Raw genomic sequence first — 17,985 nt, forward strand, 5'->3', positions numbered from 1 at the left:
GCAAATAAAATAAATAAAAATAAACAGAGATCCTTAAGAATCTGCTAATAGGAGGTATATCTTGTAAACAAAATCAAGAGCTAATTTTTAGAGTAACTTATTTCAAGTGGAGACAGAAAAAACAAACAATGTGCCCAGAAAAAAAGGTTCTTCGTATTATACCAAGACGCATAAAGTCTTATTCTTGTTCAGTTGTCCCCAGACTTCAATGGCTGCCTTCTCTTTCCTTTTTCTGCCCAGGGCTGCTGGAAGGCTGTAGCCTTCCCTCCCATCCTCCCTCCCACAAAGGCACAGCTACAGGGAGATCACTTTCCACCTTCTTGCCAGAATGAACACTTTGCTCTAGCCACCTTTGTCCTGGACTTCAGACCTAAGGGGAAACATGCTCTGGTCCCACGCATCAGCCAGAGGACTCAGTCCTCCTGTATTGTAGTCTGTAAGGGATTGTTTCATTTTGCATTATTGCAATCTGTTTTAAACTGCTTTGATGACCATTGAAATAAAGGTGGAGCACAAATCTTGTAAATAAATAAAAAGCTGTAGATTCAATTCACATTGAAAGGATTGTTTTTACCGTTTAGTTGCCAGTTGGAAAGAAGTTCTCCATTATTCATAGTATAAGCTGGATTAAATCTATCTGCCAGAAACACATGTCCTCTTCCCTCCTCACCAAGCGGATAGTTCTTCAGGCACAGGAAGGTAACATCTTGTAATTTAATCATATGCTCTAAAAATTTTAAGGATTTATTACAGTAATACCTCAGTTAACAAAGTAGATGCATTCCTGGACATTATTTTAACTGAAATTTTGGTAGTAAAGGTAGAAATAACATGGAAAGAACAGGGATAGGTTCCTACATGCACTCATAGATGGTGGGGGCAGCTTCAACAGGGGCTTTCAATGGTGCCTACCCAGCACCCTCCCCCTCCCCCTCCGAATCTTACTGGATCCTTCCTGCCCCAGTCCAGGGAGAAAGGAAGAGATCTGTTTAATGAAAAGCAAGCACACAGGCTTGTCAATTTCACCATTGCAAAACTAAGGCACAGGCTTATCAGTTTATTGATAGCAAAACAGACACATGCTCATCAGTTTCACCTTAAAGCAAAGGCACAGGCTTGAAAGTTTATCCATAGCAAAGCAAAGCAGTCAGTTTCATCTTGAGAAAAGTCTTCCTTAAAAGGAGCTTTGTTCCCAGAGGATTTGTTAACTGAGGTATTACTGTATATACAAAGTGCTGGCAGATTTCTCCCACCCAACAATCTTATTCAGCCAATCTTATGCATTTACTCAGATGTTTGTCCCTGTATTTCCTAGTAACTGTGTTTAGGAATTTAGTCTTAGTTTCAAAATCAGGAAGAACCAGATTCAAAATGTTGAAAAATAATACCTTTAGGCTCAGCCAGGTGTGAGGCAGGAAATCTATGCTTAAGATATCCCAGGATTCTTATTTTACTACTTTAACTGGCTGCTTTGAAGATGGGGGAAGGAGTTATCTGGAAGTGGATGCTTAATCCTTTCTTCTTGTACCCTTTCCTCAACTTAAAATCGCCCCATTGCTATTTTCAGCACAGGGGAAAAAGTACCTCTCTCCTCCACTCCAAGACAAAATCTAACAACAGTTTTGCGGTTGCAGCTATTTAATGGAAAGGGGGTTAGAACACTCTTTTCATAGTTCCACTTTCTTCATCTTCAGAGTGACCAATGGAAATGCTAAGTAATAAAATAAAAAGAAGGAAAGATCCTAATTTCCTATATTGGGTCTCATTTGTCCTTATGTTTAGCACTTGCAAGGAAAAATAAATCAGATGTCAAGAAATCTGAAACCACTTTCCGTTTATCAGGTATAGACTCTGAAAAATATTTTATATTACACCTTACACACCATTTAAATGTACTACTAACCATATTAGCATCTTCTTTTTACCTGTTTTGCATACATCCCAACATTTTAAAGGAAATCAGTTTCTGATTCTGTGTTTACTGTTTTCTTACACAATTTCAGAAGGCTTAATTCTTTAAATTTCCATTTGTTAATTTACATCATAGAATTCTTCCAACACTTGGCCTTTTTTTTTTTGAAAAATTTACTGGATGTCCAATATATTTAATATTCAATTGTATGTGAGAATAATTTTTATACAACTCTGATAGTTAGAAAGATAGATAACTCAATTATTAGATCATCTATCAAAATATTCAGATGTGTAAGAGGTTACTAAAAAGATTGATGACTGAGAAAGTCCACTGATTCTCCAGCCATCATATTCATGCATTTGGCTAGACAACATATTTCGCTGCCTTCACAAGCAAGCTTCATTACCCATCACTCCACTGAAAAGAGTTTATTATGAGGCTGCCATCTTGGGAAGACTATTATTTAGATGATAAATGTTGAGTGGGGGGAGTGTGTCTAGCCTTTTTTTAAAGATGAGCTTTGTGACAGATAAAACAAACAGCATCTACATTTCTAATTAACTTAAATTTGGCAGATACAAATACAGGTCAGTAATGCTGTGGTATGCTGCTGGAATATCTTCTATCTGTATTTTACTGTTAATTTGTAAAATGTAAATGAACTAATTAGAAGAAAAGCAGCATCGTTTGTGACAAACCACTTCTGTTAGTTCTTTGCTTATTGACATTTATGAGCAACTGAACTTCTTTATTCTAATTTAGGATAATTACCCTTATTAATTTAATAAATTTGAATTTTTTAAAATTAAAACTTCCATTTGGAAAATATACATAGAAAAATATTACAAAACATCAAATAAAAATGCTTTTAAAGTATTATTTTATCCTCAAATATTATGCTTTAAATGGAATTTGGAGTAGTTATGAATATGTCATTTTGTGTACTACATTTTAAAATATCCCAAATGAAGTAGCTATCATTTTAAAGGAAAGTTTTGCATCACAGTTGTACACCTAGTATGTCCTACACATAACATGCTTATATTTTTGTCTATTACTTTTAACTTCTTTTTTCACACACACAGCGAAAGCTTTGTAATTTGATTAGGAAAGCACTCATACAATTACACATGGGGAAGGGAATGTTCCTAGGCCTGTGTTTCAGCAAGCAAAGCAGCCTTCTTAAATAGTAATAATTTTTTGAGGTACTGTTCAGAAAATTGTTTTAACTATTCATATGTAGATAAAGGCTCAATAATAAGATGTACATTCAAGTACATTCAAAATGTCAGATGTAAATGTCAATTAAAAATCACAAGGAGTTCTGAAAGGTAAGGTCTGTGGGGGCTGACATTCTTTGACATAGTGGAGTGTCTGTGACCAGGCCTTTGGCAAACATAGCAGGATCTATGCTGTCAGCTCTTATCGTGCATAAGCCTAGATGCTTGTCTAATCTGAATGAGAAATACCAAGGAAATTGGAGCTGAAACCTTGCAGTAATGTAGATGGAAGGTGAAAGCGCTCTGTCTGTATTATGGGATAGCCTCCAATGATGTGACAATATTTGAAGGAGTAGAGGAAAAATATAAAGATCTACAATTCAAACAATGAAAGATAATAATACTCTGTTTACTTTTGGAAGAAGAAAGGAAAAAACAGCACAGCCTCAAAAACATTTATAAATGAAGGTCTAAATCTGGTATGCTACTAAAATGTTCAATATGGGGAAAAAAGTCCCCCAAGTGAAATTTACTGGCTAATGTGATCTTGATTGGAGATTGAATTATGTGGATTTATTCCTGTTGTGTTGCCACCATAGTGGAATTTTTACTATAGAGAAAGAACACTATCATAAACATACTGATATCACAAACTTTAGAATGTTGAAGACGATGCTATTATACAAATACCAAAAAAACCCTTCAGACTAAAGATGCTTTATACTACTTATTTGGCAGCATTATTCATTAACTGCACAATCTTAAATACAATCTACTCAGTAGTCCCACTAAATTCAATGAGACATAGTCTCAGGTATGTGTGCATAGGATTGCAGCCTTAATTAGTTTTTTAATTGATTCAAAGAAGAACACATACACTTAAATTTTAAACAAATAGAAAACTTTCTGCTCACAAACATCATATAGTTCTCCTTTGAAGGCCTTAAGGATAACAAGCTTCCTTTTCGAAAATTAAAATTCACTAGTTTTCATTGCTGTGAGTAGATTCAGAATAATTCTTCCCCCCACCTGACAATGATAGCTTGAATGAAAAATGACAGTAATTCATGACTCTAATTTCATTCAAGCCCATTTTCTAAAACAAGTTAACTAATGCTAGGACAGGCACGGAAGATAAGAGAGGTAGAGAGAATGTAGAATTTGTGAAATTCCATGAGCACTGGAAATCCTAAGTCCCTGAGTGTTGCAATAAGGTCAAAACCTTTCAGTATTGTACCAGTGTGTCAAAATATGTCAACAAACCATCACACTGCAGGAAGAAGAATGACCTTTCAGTTCTTTGTGTTTTGGCTGCCAATGAGGCTTTGGATACTGAGTATGCATGAACAGTTTTCCTAGATGCTTGACAAATGCAACTCCCAAGGTTTCCACTAAGTCTGTTAAGCCACTATGTTTCATTCTGCCAATACTACTTTTTAAACCCCTAAACTGCTAGATATTGACATTGCACTAGAAAAGATATCTTCCTTCCCTAAAACTTTCAAACAATTTAACATTATGTCAGCTTATCAACTGATAACATTACCTAAATACTCAGTACATTAAATAACGCAGTCTTCCTTACATCTTTCTGTACACATGTGACAAATGGCATTTAACACATACAAGCTAAAATAGAATTTTAGTTTTGTTCCCTTTGACCAAGATATTTTTAACCATTATCTATTATCTTCATCAGAAACAATTTCAGCTGTGAAATTGACTTGCCTGAGAGTAAATGCACTGAACATCATGTGTAGACATGTATAGGATTGTGCTGCACATCCCACTACAGTTGCAATCCTAAGCATACTTAATTGCATTAAACTTACAGAGCAATCCACCTCGGGGAAGCAGGTGTAAGTTCTGCAGGAGCAAGAGAAGCCAGTGTAAAGTTTTGTTGCATCCAATTGTCATTCAGAAGCCTCTGGGTTGGCTGAATGCTGGCTCAATTGGGAGCTGTGCACAGGGACCAGAAAGAAAAAGCCTGCTCTCCCAAATACCCCTACTGGGGAGTAAGCCCTTTCCATTGACTTCTATTGCAATTATTTTCTTAGACTGACCTTTTTCCTGGTGTAACTTTTACCTGAATCAGGACCTGCAGGACCACTCCAAACACGAGTTGGATGTGGCCTAAATCCACTCACATCGCCCCCTCCCCTGACACACCCATGATATTCCCCTTTTTCGGGCTTTATGGAGTTTACACCAACTCCACTTGCACCCGTCTCAGCTGAGCCAGGCTTAGGGACTTATGCCAGGACCCAGCTGGCCGCATCCAACTCCCCTCAGCCTGGCATAAATGCAAGTTGGGTTGCGCCCTTAGTGTAATTTATATCTGAGTGAGCATTTAGGATCAATCGGTATGTACTGTTTATAGAAAGGAATTTTAGGAGTGTTACTTAGAAGTTAACCATCTTGAAAAAATTAGAGTATTCCTATTGACTAACTAGGAACTTTCCCCCCACTTTTGAATGTATGGAGAATACTAAAGACATTACTATTACAGTCAAATAGGGAAGGATTTTAGTAGATGGAAGGCTTGCTATTCATATTCCAAGAGTGTAGAAGAAATGCTACTCTCATTATGTAGAATTATCATTATTCTAATATCAGTGTCAAAGAAGACATTTTGCCTTCTTCAAATGTAGCAAAGTTACTTCCGATAATAACAGCGTCAGGTTTCTCCTGGGACTAACTAAAATACAGTCTAAAGACACTGCAGCCAGATTTGCAAACAATGGAAAAAGTAAACTGACTGCATCCTTACTTACTGTAAGTCATTACTGACAGTGTAGTTACTAATTATTAATTAATCTGTCTCTTGAAATACCAGTGTACTCATTAGTACAGTATATTAGAGCAGAATATGCTGCACAGCTTTAGATTGGAATTCAACTATTTGATTAAACCAAATTAGATTTTCATGTACTTTTCATATTTTACAACACACATACATACACAATTCTTACAGAGCAGAAATGGACAAGTTTAACTCAGGAGTGGCCATAGCACAGTGGTAGAGCAAGTGCATGCAGATGGTTTTAGGTTCAATCCATGACATTGCCATGTAAAATGATCTCAGGTAGCAGGACTCTGATAGAGTCCATGCTAGAGACCTTGACAATCTGTTAGATCTGACTTAGAATAAGGCAGCCTTATTTATTCACCACACGTATCTCTCAGATGGTTCAAATATGGCATCTTGGTAGGGTAACAGGTTTTTTCCATTAGGGAATTATTCTGGGAAATAATTGGGGAGAGCCTGGGAAAAGAAGGAGGCAAAAGCAGCAGAAGACACGTTTCAAAATAGTAGGTACTTTAGGATCATGGCAGAGGGAAAGAAGGGAGACATGTTGGAATGCGGGGACTGGAGGGGGAAGAAGCATGGGAGGTATATGTCAGATGGCAAAGAATAAGTAGGAATAAGTAGCAAGAGGAAACTAGCAATGTTGGAAGCTGATATGGAAGATTCTTGACAAGTTGAAAGGGATAGGCGGGAAGGATGACTGCCTAGAAAGAGGAAGTTGGAAGGAGCAAACACATGTCACCCACCAAATAAAAAAAAAAAGTATTCAGCTTGCAGGCTTTGCCCCATCAAGGAAATGTAGCCTTGCTATCATAAGACACATCTTAATAAGATGATTTCTTAAACACAGAAAACTCAAAGAGAAATATATCAGCCCCCCCCAACCCCAACCTCAAATGAGGAATCATATGGTTATGTTTTAGTTCTTGATGTATACAAGTAAAAGATGTAGTGGACAGTAGAACAAACCTCTAAAAAAACAAGAACAGACAAAGGGCTTGGTGTTTTAAAGTTCCCTAGCAGAAATCAATTTTCAAAGGGAGTTTAATAATTCTGCTTTTTCTATAAGCTCCTGCCATTGAAGGTGCACAAAGGCAAACTATTACTCTTGCAGGTGAAGGGTCTTATCGAATGGTGATTTTGCTCAAGTGGGAAGGCCTTCTGCTACCACAAGTCAGGAAATCTGATTGTTGCTGATCCTCCCACCAACTGCAGCTCTTTGTACAATATCCCATTCTATTTTGGAAGGAACTTAAGTGGGTAGCTGAGTGTCTTGTTTTGCATGAGTTGAGTGCTTTCTGCAAATGCAAAGCCCAAGTTCAAATTATAAAAATGCACACATTCTTGCACTTATACAAAGCAGGAGATAGAACTTTCTAGAAAAAAATGACACATTGAGAACCCCCATTAGTGTTTCACTAGTCCTGAGATTCTGCAGGATCTCAATTATCAATATTCCAGCACATGTACAATGTCTATGTAATGAGAAATGCAGACAGGGGCAATGTGAAGTCCATAAGCTTATGCTGCTCAGAGAAGTGGCTGGTTATCAAGTGGACATTCATTTCATGTCAACATTCATCATGCTTTTCCTTTTTGTGGAAGTCTGATGTGGCTAACAACCACAAAACACAATAATACTGTAGACAATGATGTAGACATGTTGCCTACAGATTAAATGACACAGAAAGAAAGAAAATCTACCTGTTCCAGTAGCTCCAAAATTGGTCATGTAGGTAGGCTTGGTGGCTGCACTCATCACCAAAAGAAGCTTTGCTTTCAACCCAATGAATGATATGGCCTTCTACAGCTAAATGAGGAAAAGTTTCTAGTTTAAAACGAATCAAAGTTCTTTCAAATTCTTAGAATCACAGTAAATGAAGACAACTTAAGAATACTCTAACACAAATTCCCATGATGTAAGGATGCCTCAGTTTTAAACCATACTGAAAAGACATTTAATCTTTTTAAAGTGTGCCTGTATCTTTAAGGGCAGAATAATTGGATCATATGTCTTATTGTTCACACAGTGCCCATTCATAACCTGCCATATTTCTCCACTTACTCATATGGTAGATGTAAAGAGTTATGGGATATACACAGATTGTGAAACTTGCATGGAAAAGGAAGTAACATGGACACAAGACCTGTTGTGCCATGTCATACTGCAAGACTGGAGAACCCGTGGACCTCTATATGCTGCTGGACTCCAAGCCCCCTTGACTGTCTCACAACTATCTCATATTTTACTTTATACGCGAATCAAAGCTTTTAGTGTAATGGCACCAGTAATTTAGAACACTGTTCCTATTAAAATCAGACAGCCACCTATAATCCTGCTATTTCGTCACCTGCTGAAAATGGTTTTGTTTCACCAAGGTTTTTTATATTATTAATTTGATTCTGTGTTGGTCATTTGTTCAGTACTTTATGATTCTATAATTTTAAGATTATTTTATTTATTTATTTATTAAATTTATATACCGCCCGACTAGCAATAGCTCTCTGGGCGGTGAAAGATTTTAAAATTTTATGATGTTTTAATGATTTTACTGTACATCACCTTGATATTTTTATGAGTAGGCAGTTTATAAACATTCTTATAAATAAATAAATTCCCAGCAGCCCCAGCCAGACATTAAGAATAGATGAAGCATCCCATGCAGAAGTGTATTTGCAGATATGCAATCAGCATCAGCTTAGCCAGGTTCAGATTTGTGGAGCAGGAAAGAGATCATGGTCAGCATTTGTATTCCCATCCCCACACCTTTCATTAGCAAACTGTTGATAAATATCTAGATGGTATACCATTATAAAATATCCTCCGTGGCGCAGAGTGGTAAGCAGCGGTAACGCAGCCAAAAGCTCTGCTCACGGCTGGAGTTCGATTCCAATGGAAGGAGGAAGTCAAATCTCCGGTAAAAGGGGTCGAGGTCCACTCAGCCTTCCATCCATCTGTGGTCAGAAAATGAGTACCCGGCATATGCTGGGGGGTAAAGAAAGGCCGGGGAAGGAACTGGCAATCCCACCCCATATATACGGTCTGCCTAGTAAACGTCGCAAGACGTCACCCTAAGAGTCGGAAACGACTCGTACTACAAGTGCAGGGACACCTTTACTTTACCTTTATACCATTATAAACCACAGGTTTTGTAAAATCATTAAATACTAGAGCCTAGTCTGTAAATGAGAATAGCCAGAGGCTTCTTCCTGCTGTGCTGCCAGAAGCAGAGGAATGGCTTTATTAGATTAAAAAGTTTTTTCCACAGTAGAAATGGTTTCTGCTATCCCTAGGCTTCCATAAACAGTTCTATATTATCCATGAGACCTTGCTCAAACATCATCTAACACTGTTGGTTTTTACTGCTTGTACCCCACATGGCATTGACTATTCCCTAGATTGTTTCCTGACAAACTCTTGCAGTCTTTCCTGAGTACTCCTGGATGGAATGGCTTAATCTGACAACACCCTCTGAACTGTTGAGCTGTATTGACAGACTCAGGGCTCATCCATACTGGAATTTAACATTGATTGGAAGCTGCTTGTGTCTTTATTTTTCCCCTGCATCCACATGACATCCTCCTCATTCAAGTGGCAGCCCACACTCCCCCCTGCTGCTAAATTTGGACTTTCCTGAAACACAGATAATCTGGTAAAGGAAGAAAATCCAGTACAAAGTTGCATGTTACCCGACTAGATATACTGAAGCACATTGTGTGGGTGGGCTTTTTTACATGTGTGGTGACATTTCACCCTCTACTTCTTTTTTTCCCCATCAGCCCTCCCCACAAAAAGGATGCAGCCTGCCCCTTTCCACCACTAGTTGCTGAAGGCATGTTCACATATTGTTATTTTAAAAACAGTTCTTTTGTGCAGAACTGCTCTTGCACAAAACAGTTGAATTAACAGTGAAGATAAAAATAAAATTTGCCCTTGGAGGAGCAAGAGGCAGGAAAAGAGGAGTGGAAGGATGCGGCACCCTTTCATGTGAGTGACTCACATGACTTGGCTTACCTGATTTGGAGAAATACATTTTTGAAGGGGAGGGAGTAATCTTTTGTGTTGTTGTTGTTATGTGCCTCCAAGTAGACTACGACTTGTGGCAACCCTATGAATCAGCAACCTCCAAGAGCATCTGTCATGAACTACCCTGTTCAGATCTTGTAAGTTCAAGTCTGTGGCTTCCTTTGTGGAATCAATCCATCTCTTGTTTGGCCTTCCTCTTTTTCTACTCCCTTCTGTTTTTCCCAGCATTATTATCTTTTCTAATGAATCATGTCTTCTCATTATGTGTCCAAAGTATGATAACCTCAGTTCCATCATTTTAGCTTCCAGTGATAGCTCTGGTTTAATTTGTTTTAACACCCAATTATTTGTCTTTTTCGCAGTCCATGGTATGCACAAAGCTCTCCTCCAACACCACATTTCAAACGAGTTGATTTTTCTCTTATCCACTTTTTTCACTGTCCAACTTTCACATCCATACACAGAGATTGGAAATACCACGGTCTGAATAATCCTGACTTTAGTGTTCAATGATACATCTTTGCATTTGAGGACCTTTTCTAGTTCTCTCACAGCTGCCCTTGCTTTTCAATTCTTAAAAAAATTTAAAGGTGCCCATGCACAATTAAAAAAATATCTATGCACATGCCTGCAACCACCCTCAGCTTTCTCAAACTTATGGTGGGTGGGGAAAAAAATTAACTGAGAAGAGGAAACAACACACAGCACGAATATATCCCATCAAGCACTGTCCACTAGTATGGATGGGAAACTTCAAGATATATTTCAAAGGCATAAAACTGAAAATGCTCATGTGTGGACAAAGGTACACTAAAAAGCACAGTGAAACAGTGACCCATGTGACCTAGTGTGGACGTAACCTCATTGGCTACGACCAATTTAAGACTTGGACTTAAGCACCTGCTGGTTTTCTTTTGGGACTTGATCCTAGAGTGCCTATTACTCAGCAATGATACAATAGGGCCCCACTCATAGAGCGGGTTACATTCCGGACCCCCACTGTAAAGCAAAAACCGCTGTAAAGTGGAACACATTGACTAATATCGACCAAAATGGCGCCCGACGGCCAAAAAACGCCATAAGAGAGGAACAAGAGCGATAGGAGCGGGGCCTTTCTGGAATTGACAACTGCTGTATTAGTGGAATGCTGTAAAGCGGGGCCCTACTGTATTTAGATACATTAGTATCTAATGTAAGAACAGCGTCATAAAATGCTGAACTTAGGGCTATACTCATGAAGACAAGATTTAGTTTATCTTGTATATTTATATCCTTAAGTTCTTTTATTTAGAGTTGATGTTTTGGTTTTTAAATATGTACATATACTATCATTTTGTCCCTCGCTCTGGGAGCCATTCATAATGTATTTATTTTATTTATTATTTATTTTATTAAATTTCTATACCGCCCCATAGCCGAAGCTCTCTGGGCGGTGTACAAACTAAACAAACTAAAAGAAGCCTTAGATATATTAGAAATAAATAATGATTATTAAACAAAATGAATTTCATTCCATACTAAACAAACATCTTTTTCTTTGGCAGAGTCCACAAGGAGGCAGGGAAACTAGAAAGAAAAGGAAATGTAGAACGAAGAGCTTACGAATGGGCTCCAATGATAGCTGTGAATGAGGCTCCTCTCTAACAGCATAGATGACAGCAAAGGGACTGAAAACTATGGCGAATATGTGTTATGACAGAGAGATAAAAAGCATTGGCCAGAATGGAAGCTTTTGCAGCATTTTTCTCTGCTGTTAATTGTGGTTTTTTCCATGCTTCAAATTGGGAGATAAGGCACAATCTGTTATGGTGGAAATCCAGATTAAGAGCTTGTACTCTATAGCTCCTTTCTCGGTTGCTTTCTACAGAGAATGGCTACCACCATTTACTACCTGTTTTTCCTCACGTCTCAGATGCTTCATTACATTCATTCATTTGTGGTAATTGTTCCAAGTTTTAATTTATTCTGCAAGGCTGTTCGTGATTGGTAGGCCATCCTGATACTAGAACTCACACTTGAATTCTCAATGGCATCTGCGAAGAAATACTATATATATATATATGTATTTGTGTTTTTAAAAAAATGTTACATGACCTTTGTGACTGTCATGAGGCCTTTTTTTGTTATATGCTTACAAGCCTGCTTGGCAGTGGTTGCTTGATGACAGGTTCTAAGAGGTGAGAGACACGATTGCTTTAAGATTCTAGAAAAGGTAAATTCTTTTGGATTGGCTGAAGTTTCCAGGCAGTAGGGAGTTAACTGTCAGTCAGGGCAGCAGTTAGGGACAGCAGTTGGAATTGATAATAGTTGGAAGGAGGAGTTGGCTGGTGAAAATAGCTGAGGGAAGAACTGAGGCCTATAAATTAATATCTAGGGTATCATTAATAGGTGTTTTCTGGTGAAGATCAGAAGTGAACCAGTGACTAAGATGACCTGAGAGGAGGGTTGCCATATTGCTCGGTTAGCCAGGTTTTACCCAGATTCTAGCCATGCTACCAGGTGACCGCTTAGTGCATTAGGTGGCCCAGATTCCCAGTTTTCATTAAAAAAAAAAAAAAAAAAAACAAGTCTCTAGTCCTTGTGGATCCAGAGATATAAGGCAAAAATGTGGAGGCAGTTTCCTGCCCATTTTATGAGAAATCAGCCTGTTCCTACCTTCCATTGTTTTTAGCCAATGAGGGTCACCACAACTAATCTGGGAAAATCAAGAATTTTAATCTGCTTGCCTGCTGCATATGCAGAATCTAACAGTTTAGAAAACTGCACATTATTATTTATTTATTTACTGAAATATATTTATATTCTGCCCTTCCACCTGATCAATACATGCAGCTCTCCCCCTTATCCATAGACTTTCTGGTTGAGTCAACAAAGAGAAGCAGCCTTTATCTCAATTGGCTCTGTGTTTTAGGGTATGTGTCTTAAGTGATGAATGCAATGGGAGGATCTGCATGCCATCGTGGAGGATGGAATAAGGGGGTATGAATCCACCAAACACTCCCTCCCCTGAACAAATACAAGATATAAAAGCAAGCGTCTCTGTAGAAAAGGCTGTGGTATTAGTATTTGCATTTTTTGGTCCTGCCACCACCCTGTTAAATGATGCTTACTCCCAAGTAAAGTTGCAGTGGAATCCAGCCTCACTTCCCAGCAGAGACTCTGTTCAGCAACTCAGAAAAGGTTAAAAAGCAGTTTTTAAATACATATTCTTCTTCAAAATGATTGGCAGGCATCTCCTCATCAATGATCACCCTTCAATGGAGTGTGTGTGTGTGTAACCTTTACCCCATAAGAACAATAGAAATGGCTTTACCCCATTTAAGACTGATAGGAATGGAACAGCTGCCCTGTCTAACTCTAGCACAGCTCGCCAGGTCTCTAGAATTCACTGCATTTTTTTAAAAAAAAACAGGTAAAAGTACTCAAGTCTCCACCTAGTTCCAGCCTTTATCATAGAAGGCTGTGTTAACCCCTCTCCCTGATCTGGTATGTGAGAATCAGTGTACTAAAGACACTTCTCACATGCTCAGACACTACTCTCTTTATACAAGATGATTGACTGAACTGATAATATTGAAATCTTTATTTCTATCTGTGTTACAAGTTGTAGAGGTGTGTTCATTTCACATTTCCTAATTGTTGGTACAGACATCCTTTTGGTCACAATATTGCTTTCAATTGATACTTTGCTGGATTTTTGTTTTATGCTGGATTTTAATATTGTTGCATTGACTTGTTTATGCTTGCTTCTATGTTTTGTTTTATTATGTTTTTATACTGATTGTGTATGCTTATTGTTTTTACTATGTTTCTAAGCAGCCTTGAGCTCTGCTTTTAACTGGAAGAGCAGGATATAAATCCTCTTAATAAATAAATATTCCATAGTGTTGGAAACTAGGCATTTCAGGCTGAAAATGTAAGGTTTTTAACAAGAAAGTTTGCTCACATCCTCCAGGTTTTGGTGGTAATTACTAGACACAAAAACAAAACAACTGCACAATGTAACTATTAATGTGTGTAATATGCATAATTAGCAAATAATTAGCATAATATGCAAATTAGCCTGCCCCAATTTGTGGAACTTTGCGCATACCATGGACTGTGAAAAAGACAAATAATTGGGTGTCAGAACAAATTAAACCAGAACTGTCACTAGAAGCTAAAATGATGAAACTGAGGTTATCATACTTTAGACACATAATGAGAAGACATGATTCACTAAAAATGACAGTAATGCTGGGAAAAACAGACGGGAGTAGAAGAAGAAGAAGGCCAAACAAGTGATGGATTGATTCCATAAAGGAAGCCACAGACCTGAACTTACAAGATCTGAACAGGGTGGTTTATGACAGATGCTTTTGGAGGTCACTGATTCATAGGGTTGCCATAAGTCGTGATCGACTCCAAGGCACATAACAACAACAATCTGAGAGGGTTCCCTGAAGAAAGGTCTTGCCAGAGGAAAATGATACAAGTGGGTTTTTAACGCTGGCTAAACTTCCAAGCATGTGGGAGCTTTGGGATACAGAGGCAGATTGGCCCCTGCAGCTGGACTGGGTAGTGGAAGCAATTGGCTGGGATGGAGGTTTAGAGAGACTTGCCTGGAGAGAGAGCCACTTAGAGGCTGGCATCAGCAATGCTGTCTCTGGAATCTTTAGAACCCATCAGCAAGCACCTTTAAAGTCCCAAAACAAGTAACAGCATTCCTTTTTGTAAATAATGTCTCTTTAATAGATGTGCAAAAATTGTTTAAGATTTATACTATGTCTCAGTGGTGGTGTCATCTCACATCTAAAGCCTTCCATACATGCTACTAGGAAGGTTTAAAAAGTATTCTTAAAAAGTATGTGAACTGATGGCAGTGAAGAGTTAAGGTAGCCTGTTTTTATGTGAAGTGAGGCTGAAGGACCAGGGGAATCCCTGACAGCATCCCAGAACGCAATGCTAGGGTCACAGAAGAATCCATACGGTGGTTTGAGGTTTTAGATTTCCTCAGTGAGAGCCAGTGTGGTGTAGTGGTTAGAGTATTGGACTTCGGCCTGGAAGACCAGGGTTCAAATCCCCACAAAGCCATGAAGCTCACTAGGTGACTTTGGGCCAGTCACTGCCTCTCAGCCTCAGAGGAAGGCAATGGTAAAACCACCTCTGAATACCGCTTACCATGAAAACCCTATTCATAAGGTCACCATACATCAGAATCGACTTGAAGGCAGTCCACTTCCATTTCACTGGAGCAGCACTGTGGTGCAGTGGTCAGAGTGTTAGGTTAGGACCTAAGCTTAGAGGGTATCTTTCAGCCTAACCTACCTCATAAGGTTGTGTGATTAAAATGCATTTGGGGGGATAATCACATACAGTACATTAAGCTTCTTGGAGGAAACATGAGAAATAAATGTAATAAATAAGTAAATAAGCAATAAAATTGCTACAAGAATCTTGAGTTTTGATCAAAGATTACTGAAGCTGGACATTGTGTCTAATGCCCATGGGTGAAAGATAACTAACCAATGCGTACGGTGCTGGAAATGAACTCTGTGAATTGGTCAAGTGCTCCAAGATGAGTAGTACTTACAGATTCATAAACCCTGCCAGAACTAGATTCAAATAACCTAAGAAAGTCATCATAGTAAGGGCTAGAACTCAAGAGTTTGTCCAATCCAAGATGTAGTTAATACCAATGCAGGTGCTCACACCTGTTTAACTTGCTGAAGAAATGTATGCCATCATTTTTCTCTAAGAGCTCTATAATTTCCATCTGTGTCTAACAACCTGGTCCAAAGAACCACTGTGTAGCAACATACACACACACACAAAGAGCAGTGCAGGGACTTTTGGTAAGTGGGGCACAGCTGGATGTCTTTGACCTAATTACCATTTGTAGGATGCCTCTTTAGCTCCCATGGTGCAATCTATCATTTGCACCATGGCAGTTAATGTGCATTCATAATTGGGGCATTAGGAGTGACAAGAACTCTGAAAAACTATGGTTAATTTTGCCTCAGGGGGGAGCAGTATTTTAGCTTTTGCTCTGAATTAGGATAAAAAGGATTTTAAAATATTGTCTCAGTTCAAGAAGTGTACACATTTGAATAAATCCAGATGTTTTCAGGTCACATGCAAATAACAGGTTTATTTATGGATCAGTGTCTTCGGTCAGCCTGGGATATACTTTTTTTTTAACTTGCTGTTTGCTTTCAAACTCTCCCCTGCTACCCAAATAAGTATTACACCAATTGGTTCATTACTGTGAATTTCTGTTATGATCATCCTATGTCTGACATAATATTTTAAGAATGTTAGCATTTTAGCATTTCAGTATAAACAGATTCACCTACAAAAACCTCATAGACTCACCAACTGGCACTTCTAATATGAAATCTGGTGTTTTGTCATAACCCTTCGCACGTAACTGATCTTCAGCTATACAGAGAATAAATGTTATAAACAATGGTATTATTCTTTTGACCAGAAAGCAGAATAATTAATTTTCTTTTGAAACGAGGTACAAGAATTACTAATGCACTCATACATATCCTTCTTACGCATGCAATGCTGTGTCAGATTAAATGAACTTTCTTAGCAAACCTGATATATGAATATAAAAATGCTTCTTTCTCATCTCTGCATTTTTATGTCTTCATTATAAACACCATTAATTCAACCTGTCATATAGTACTGTTACTGAAAAATATTCAAAATAAAGAAATATTTTAGCTGATTGAACCTTTCTGAAAGCAACTTTAAGAAATAGCTAGCATTATCACAACGAATTTATATGTTCGGCAGAAATGAATATAAAATCTAATCACTTAAAAGTTATTATAGGGCACAGAAGGTATTCTAGACTCTTAACATGTCTCCATGCCAAACTTTCTAGTATTCAACCACCAGATTCCAGTGGTGAATAGATACAAAGTCCAGGTTCAAACAGAAAAAGGAAATTATGGCTTTTTGAGAATGAGATGAGGCAAGACAGGTTTGCATGCTTTACCCTCTCCTTCCCTTATGTTCAAGGGGAGGAAATTTCAAGCTTCTTTTTTGCAATCTGCAACACTGCAGTTTCCTACTTGCTGTGTTCACACATAACGGAAGCCAAGGTTCTTTGCTTAATAAACCATACCATGCACGAGCTGTGTGCTGGTCCATGCAGCCTAATCATTCTCGCTTTGCTTACTGGTTTGTTAGGGTAAAACAACCCATGATTCCATAGTTCAGAAACAGGAAGGTGATAGCTTAGTACTGTTTCTGAATCTGGTTGACTAGCAGTATGAGAACCCATGAGATCCTGGTTTGTCATAATTAACTGTGGTTTGATCAAATCACAGCTTTTTGTATTCAAATGTAACAGGAAACTGTTCTTTGTTTCAAATGGCAGATGGAACGTTTAACTTCCTACCCTCATGCATGAAGGAGGGGAAGGAATGTGTGCATATGTATGTGGGGTCATTCAAGCCTGAGACTCACTCTGACATTTTCTCAATATGTGCCAAAGAAATAATAAAAAACAATTTAAGTACAAACACAGTTTCTTATCAGCTATAACTGTGAAACTCCTTTAATCACAGGCATTTGTTTTCAAAAACAATGAAAGAGAAATAAACCAAAAGTCATGAAAACCAAACATGTATTGTTCTTCATTTAATACCATTAAAATAATAGGTGGTATCCAATGCTAATCCTATTCAGAGTAGACCCATGGTAGTTATTAATACGGCCAACTTAGGTTCATTAATGTCAAGGGGTCTATTTTGAATGTTGTTTGTTGTTGTTATGTGCCTCAAGTCGATTATGACTTATCGCGACCTTATGAATCGGCGACCTTATGAATCAGCGACCTCCAAGAGCATCTGTCATGAACCACCCTGTTCAGATCTTGTAAGTTCAGGTTTGTGGCTTCCTTTGTGGAATCAATCCATCTCTTCTTTGGCCTTCCTCTTTTTCTACTCCCTGCTGTTTCCCCCAGCATTATTGTCTTTTCTAGTGAATCATGTCTTCTCATGATGTATCCAAAGTA

The 17,985-nt window shown here is 38.2% G+C and overlaps 1 protein-coding gene across 12 annotated transcripts in view; it reads right to left on the reverse strand.

Moving 5' to 3' along the window:
• The window catches only part of CDIN1 (CDAN1 interacting nuclease 1), a 214,236-nt gene that overhangs the window by 65,587 nt on the left and 130,664 nt on the right, over positions 1 to 17,985 (reverse strand). For 7 of the 12 annotated variants that reach the window (XR_009760709.1, XM_061611513.1, XM_061611514.1 and 4 more), the window contains 3 exons: positions 16,326 to 16,391; positions 8,753 to 8,899; positions 7,649 to 7,754 (listed from right to left, as the gene is read on the reverse strand). Coding sequence is in view for 11 of the 12 variants with exons in the window: in XM_061611513.1 (XP_061467497.1) it covers positions 7,649 to 7,754; positions 8,753 to 8,899; positions 16,326 to 16,391 (319 nt within the window). In the remaining variant the exon portion in view is untranslated. The remainder of the gene's footprint in view (positions 1 to 7,648; positions 7,755 to 8,752; positions 8,900 to 16,325; positions 16,392 to 17,985) is intronic. The other 5 variants (XM_061611516.1, XM_061611520.1, XM_061611522.1 and 2 more) reach the window with 2 other exon arrangements.

This window comes from Rhineura floridana, chromosome 2 (assembly GCF_030035675.1).
Source record: "Rhineura floridana isolate rRhiFlo1 chromosome 2, rRhiFlo1.hap2, whole genome shotgun sequence".
Classification (NCBI taxonomy): domain Eukaryota; kingdom Metazoa; phylum Chordata; class Lepidosauria; order Squamata; family Rhineuridae; genus Rhineura; species Rhineura floridana.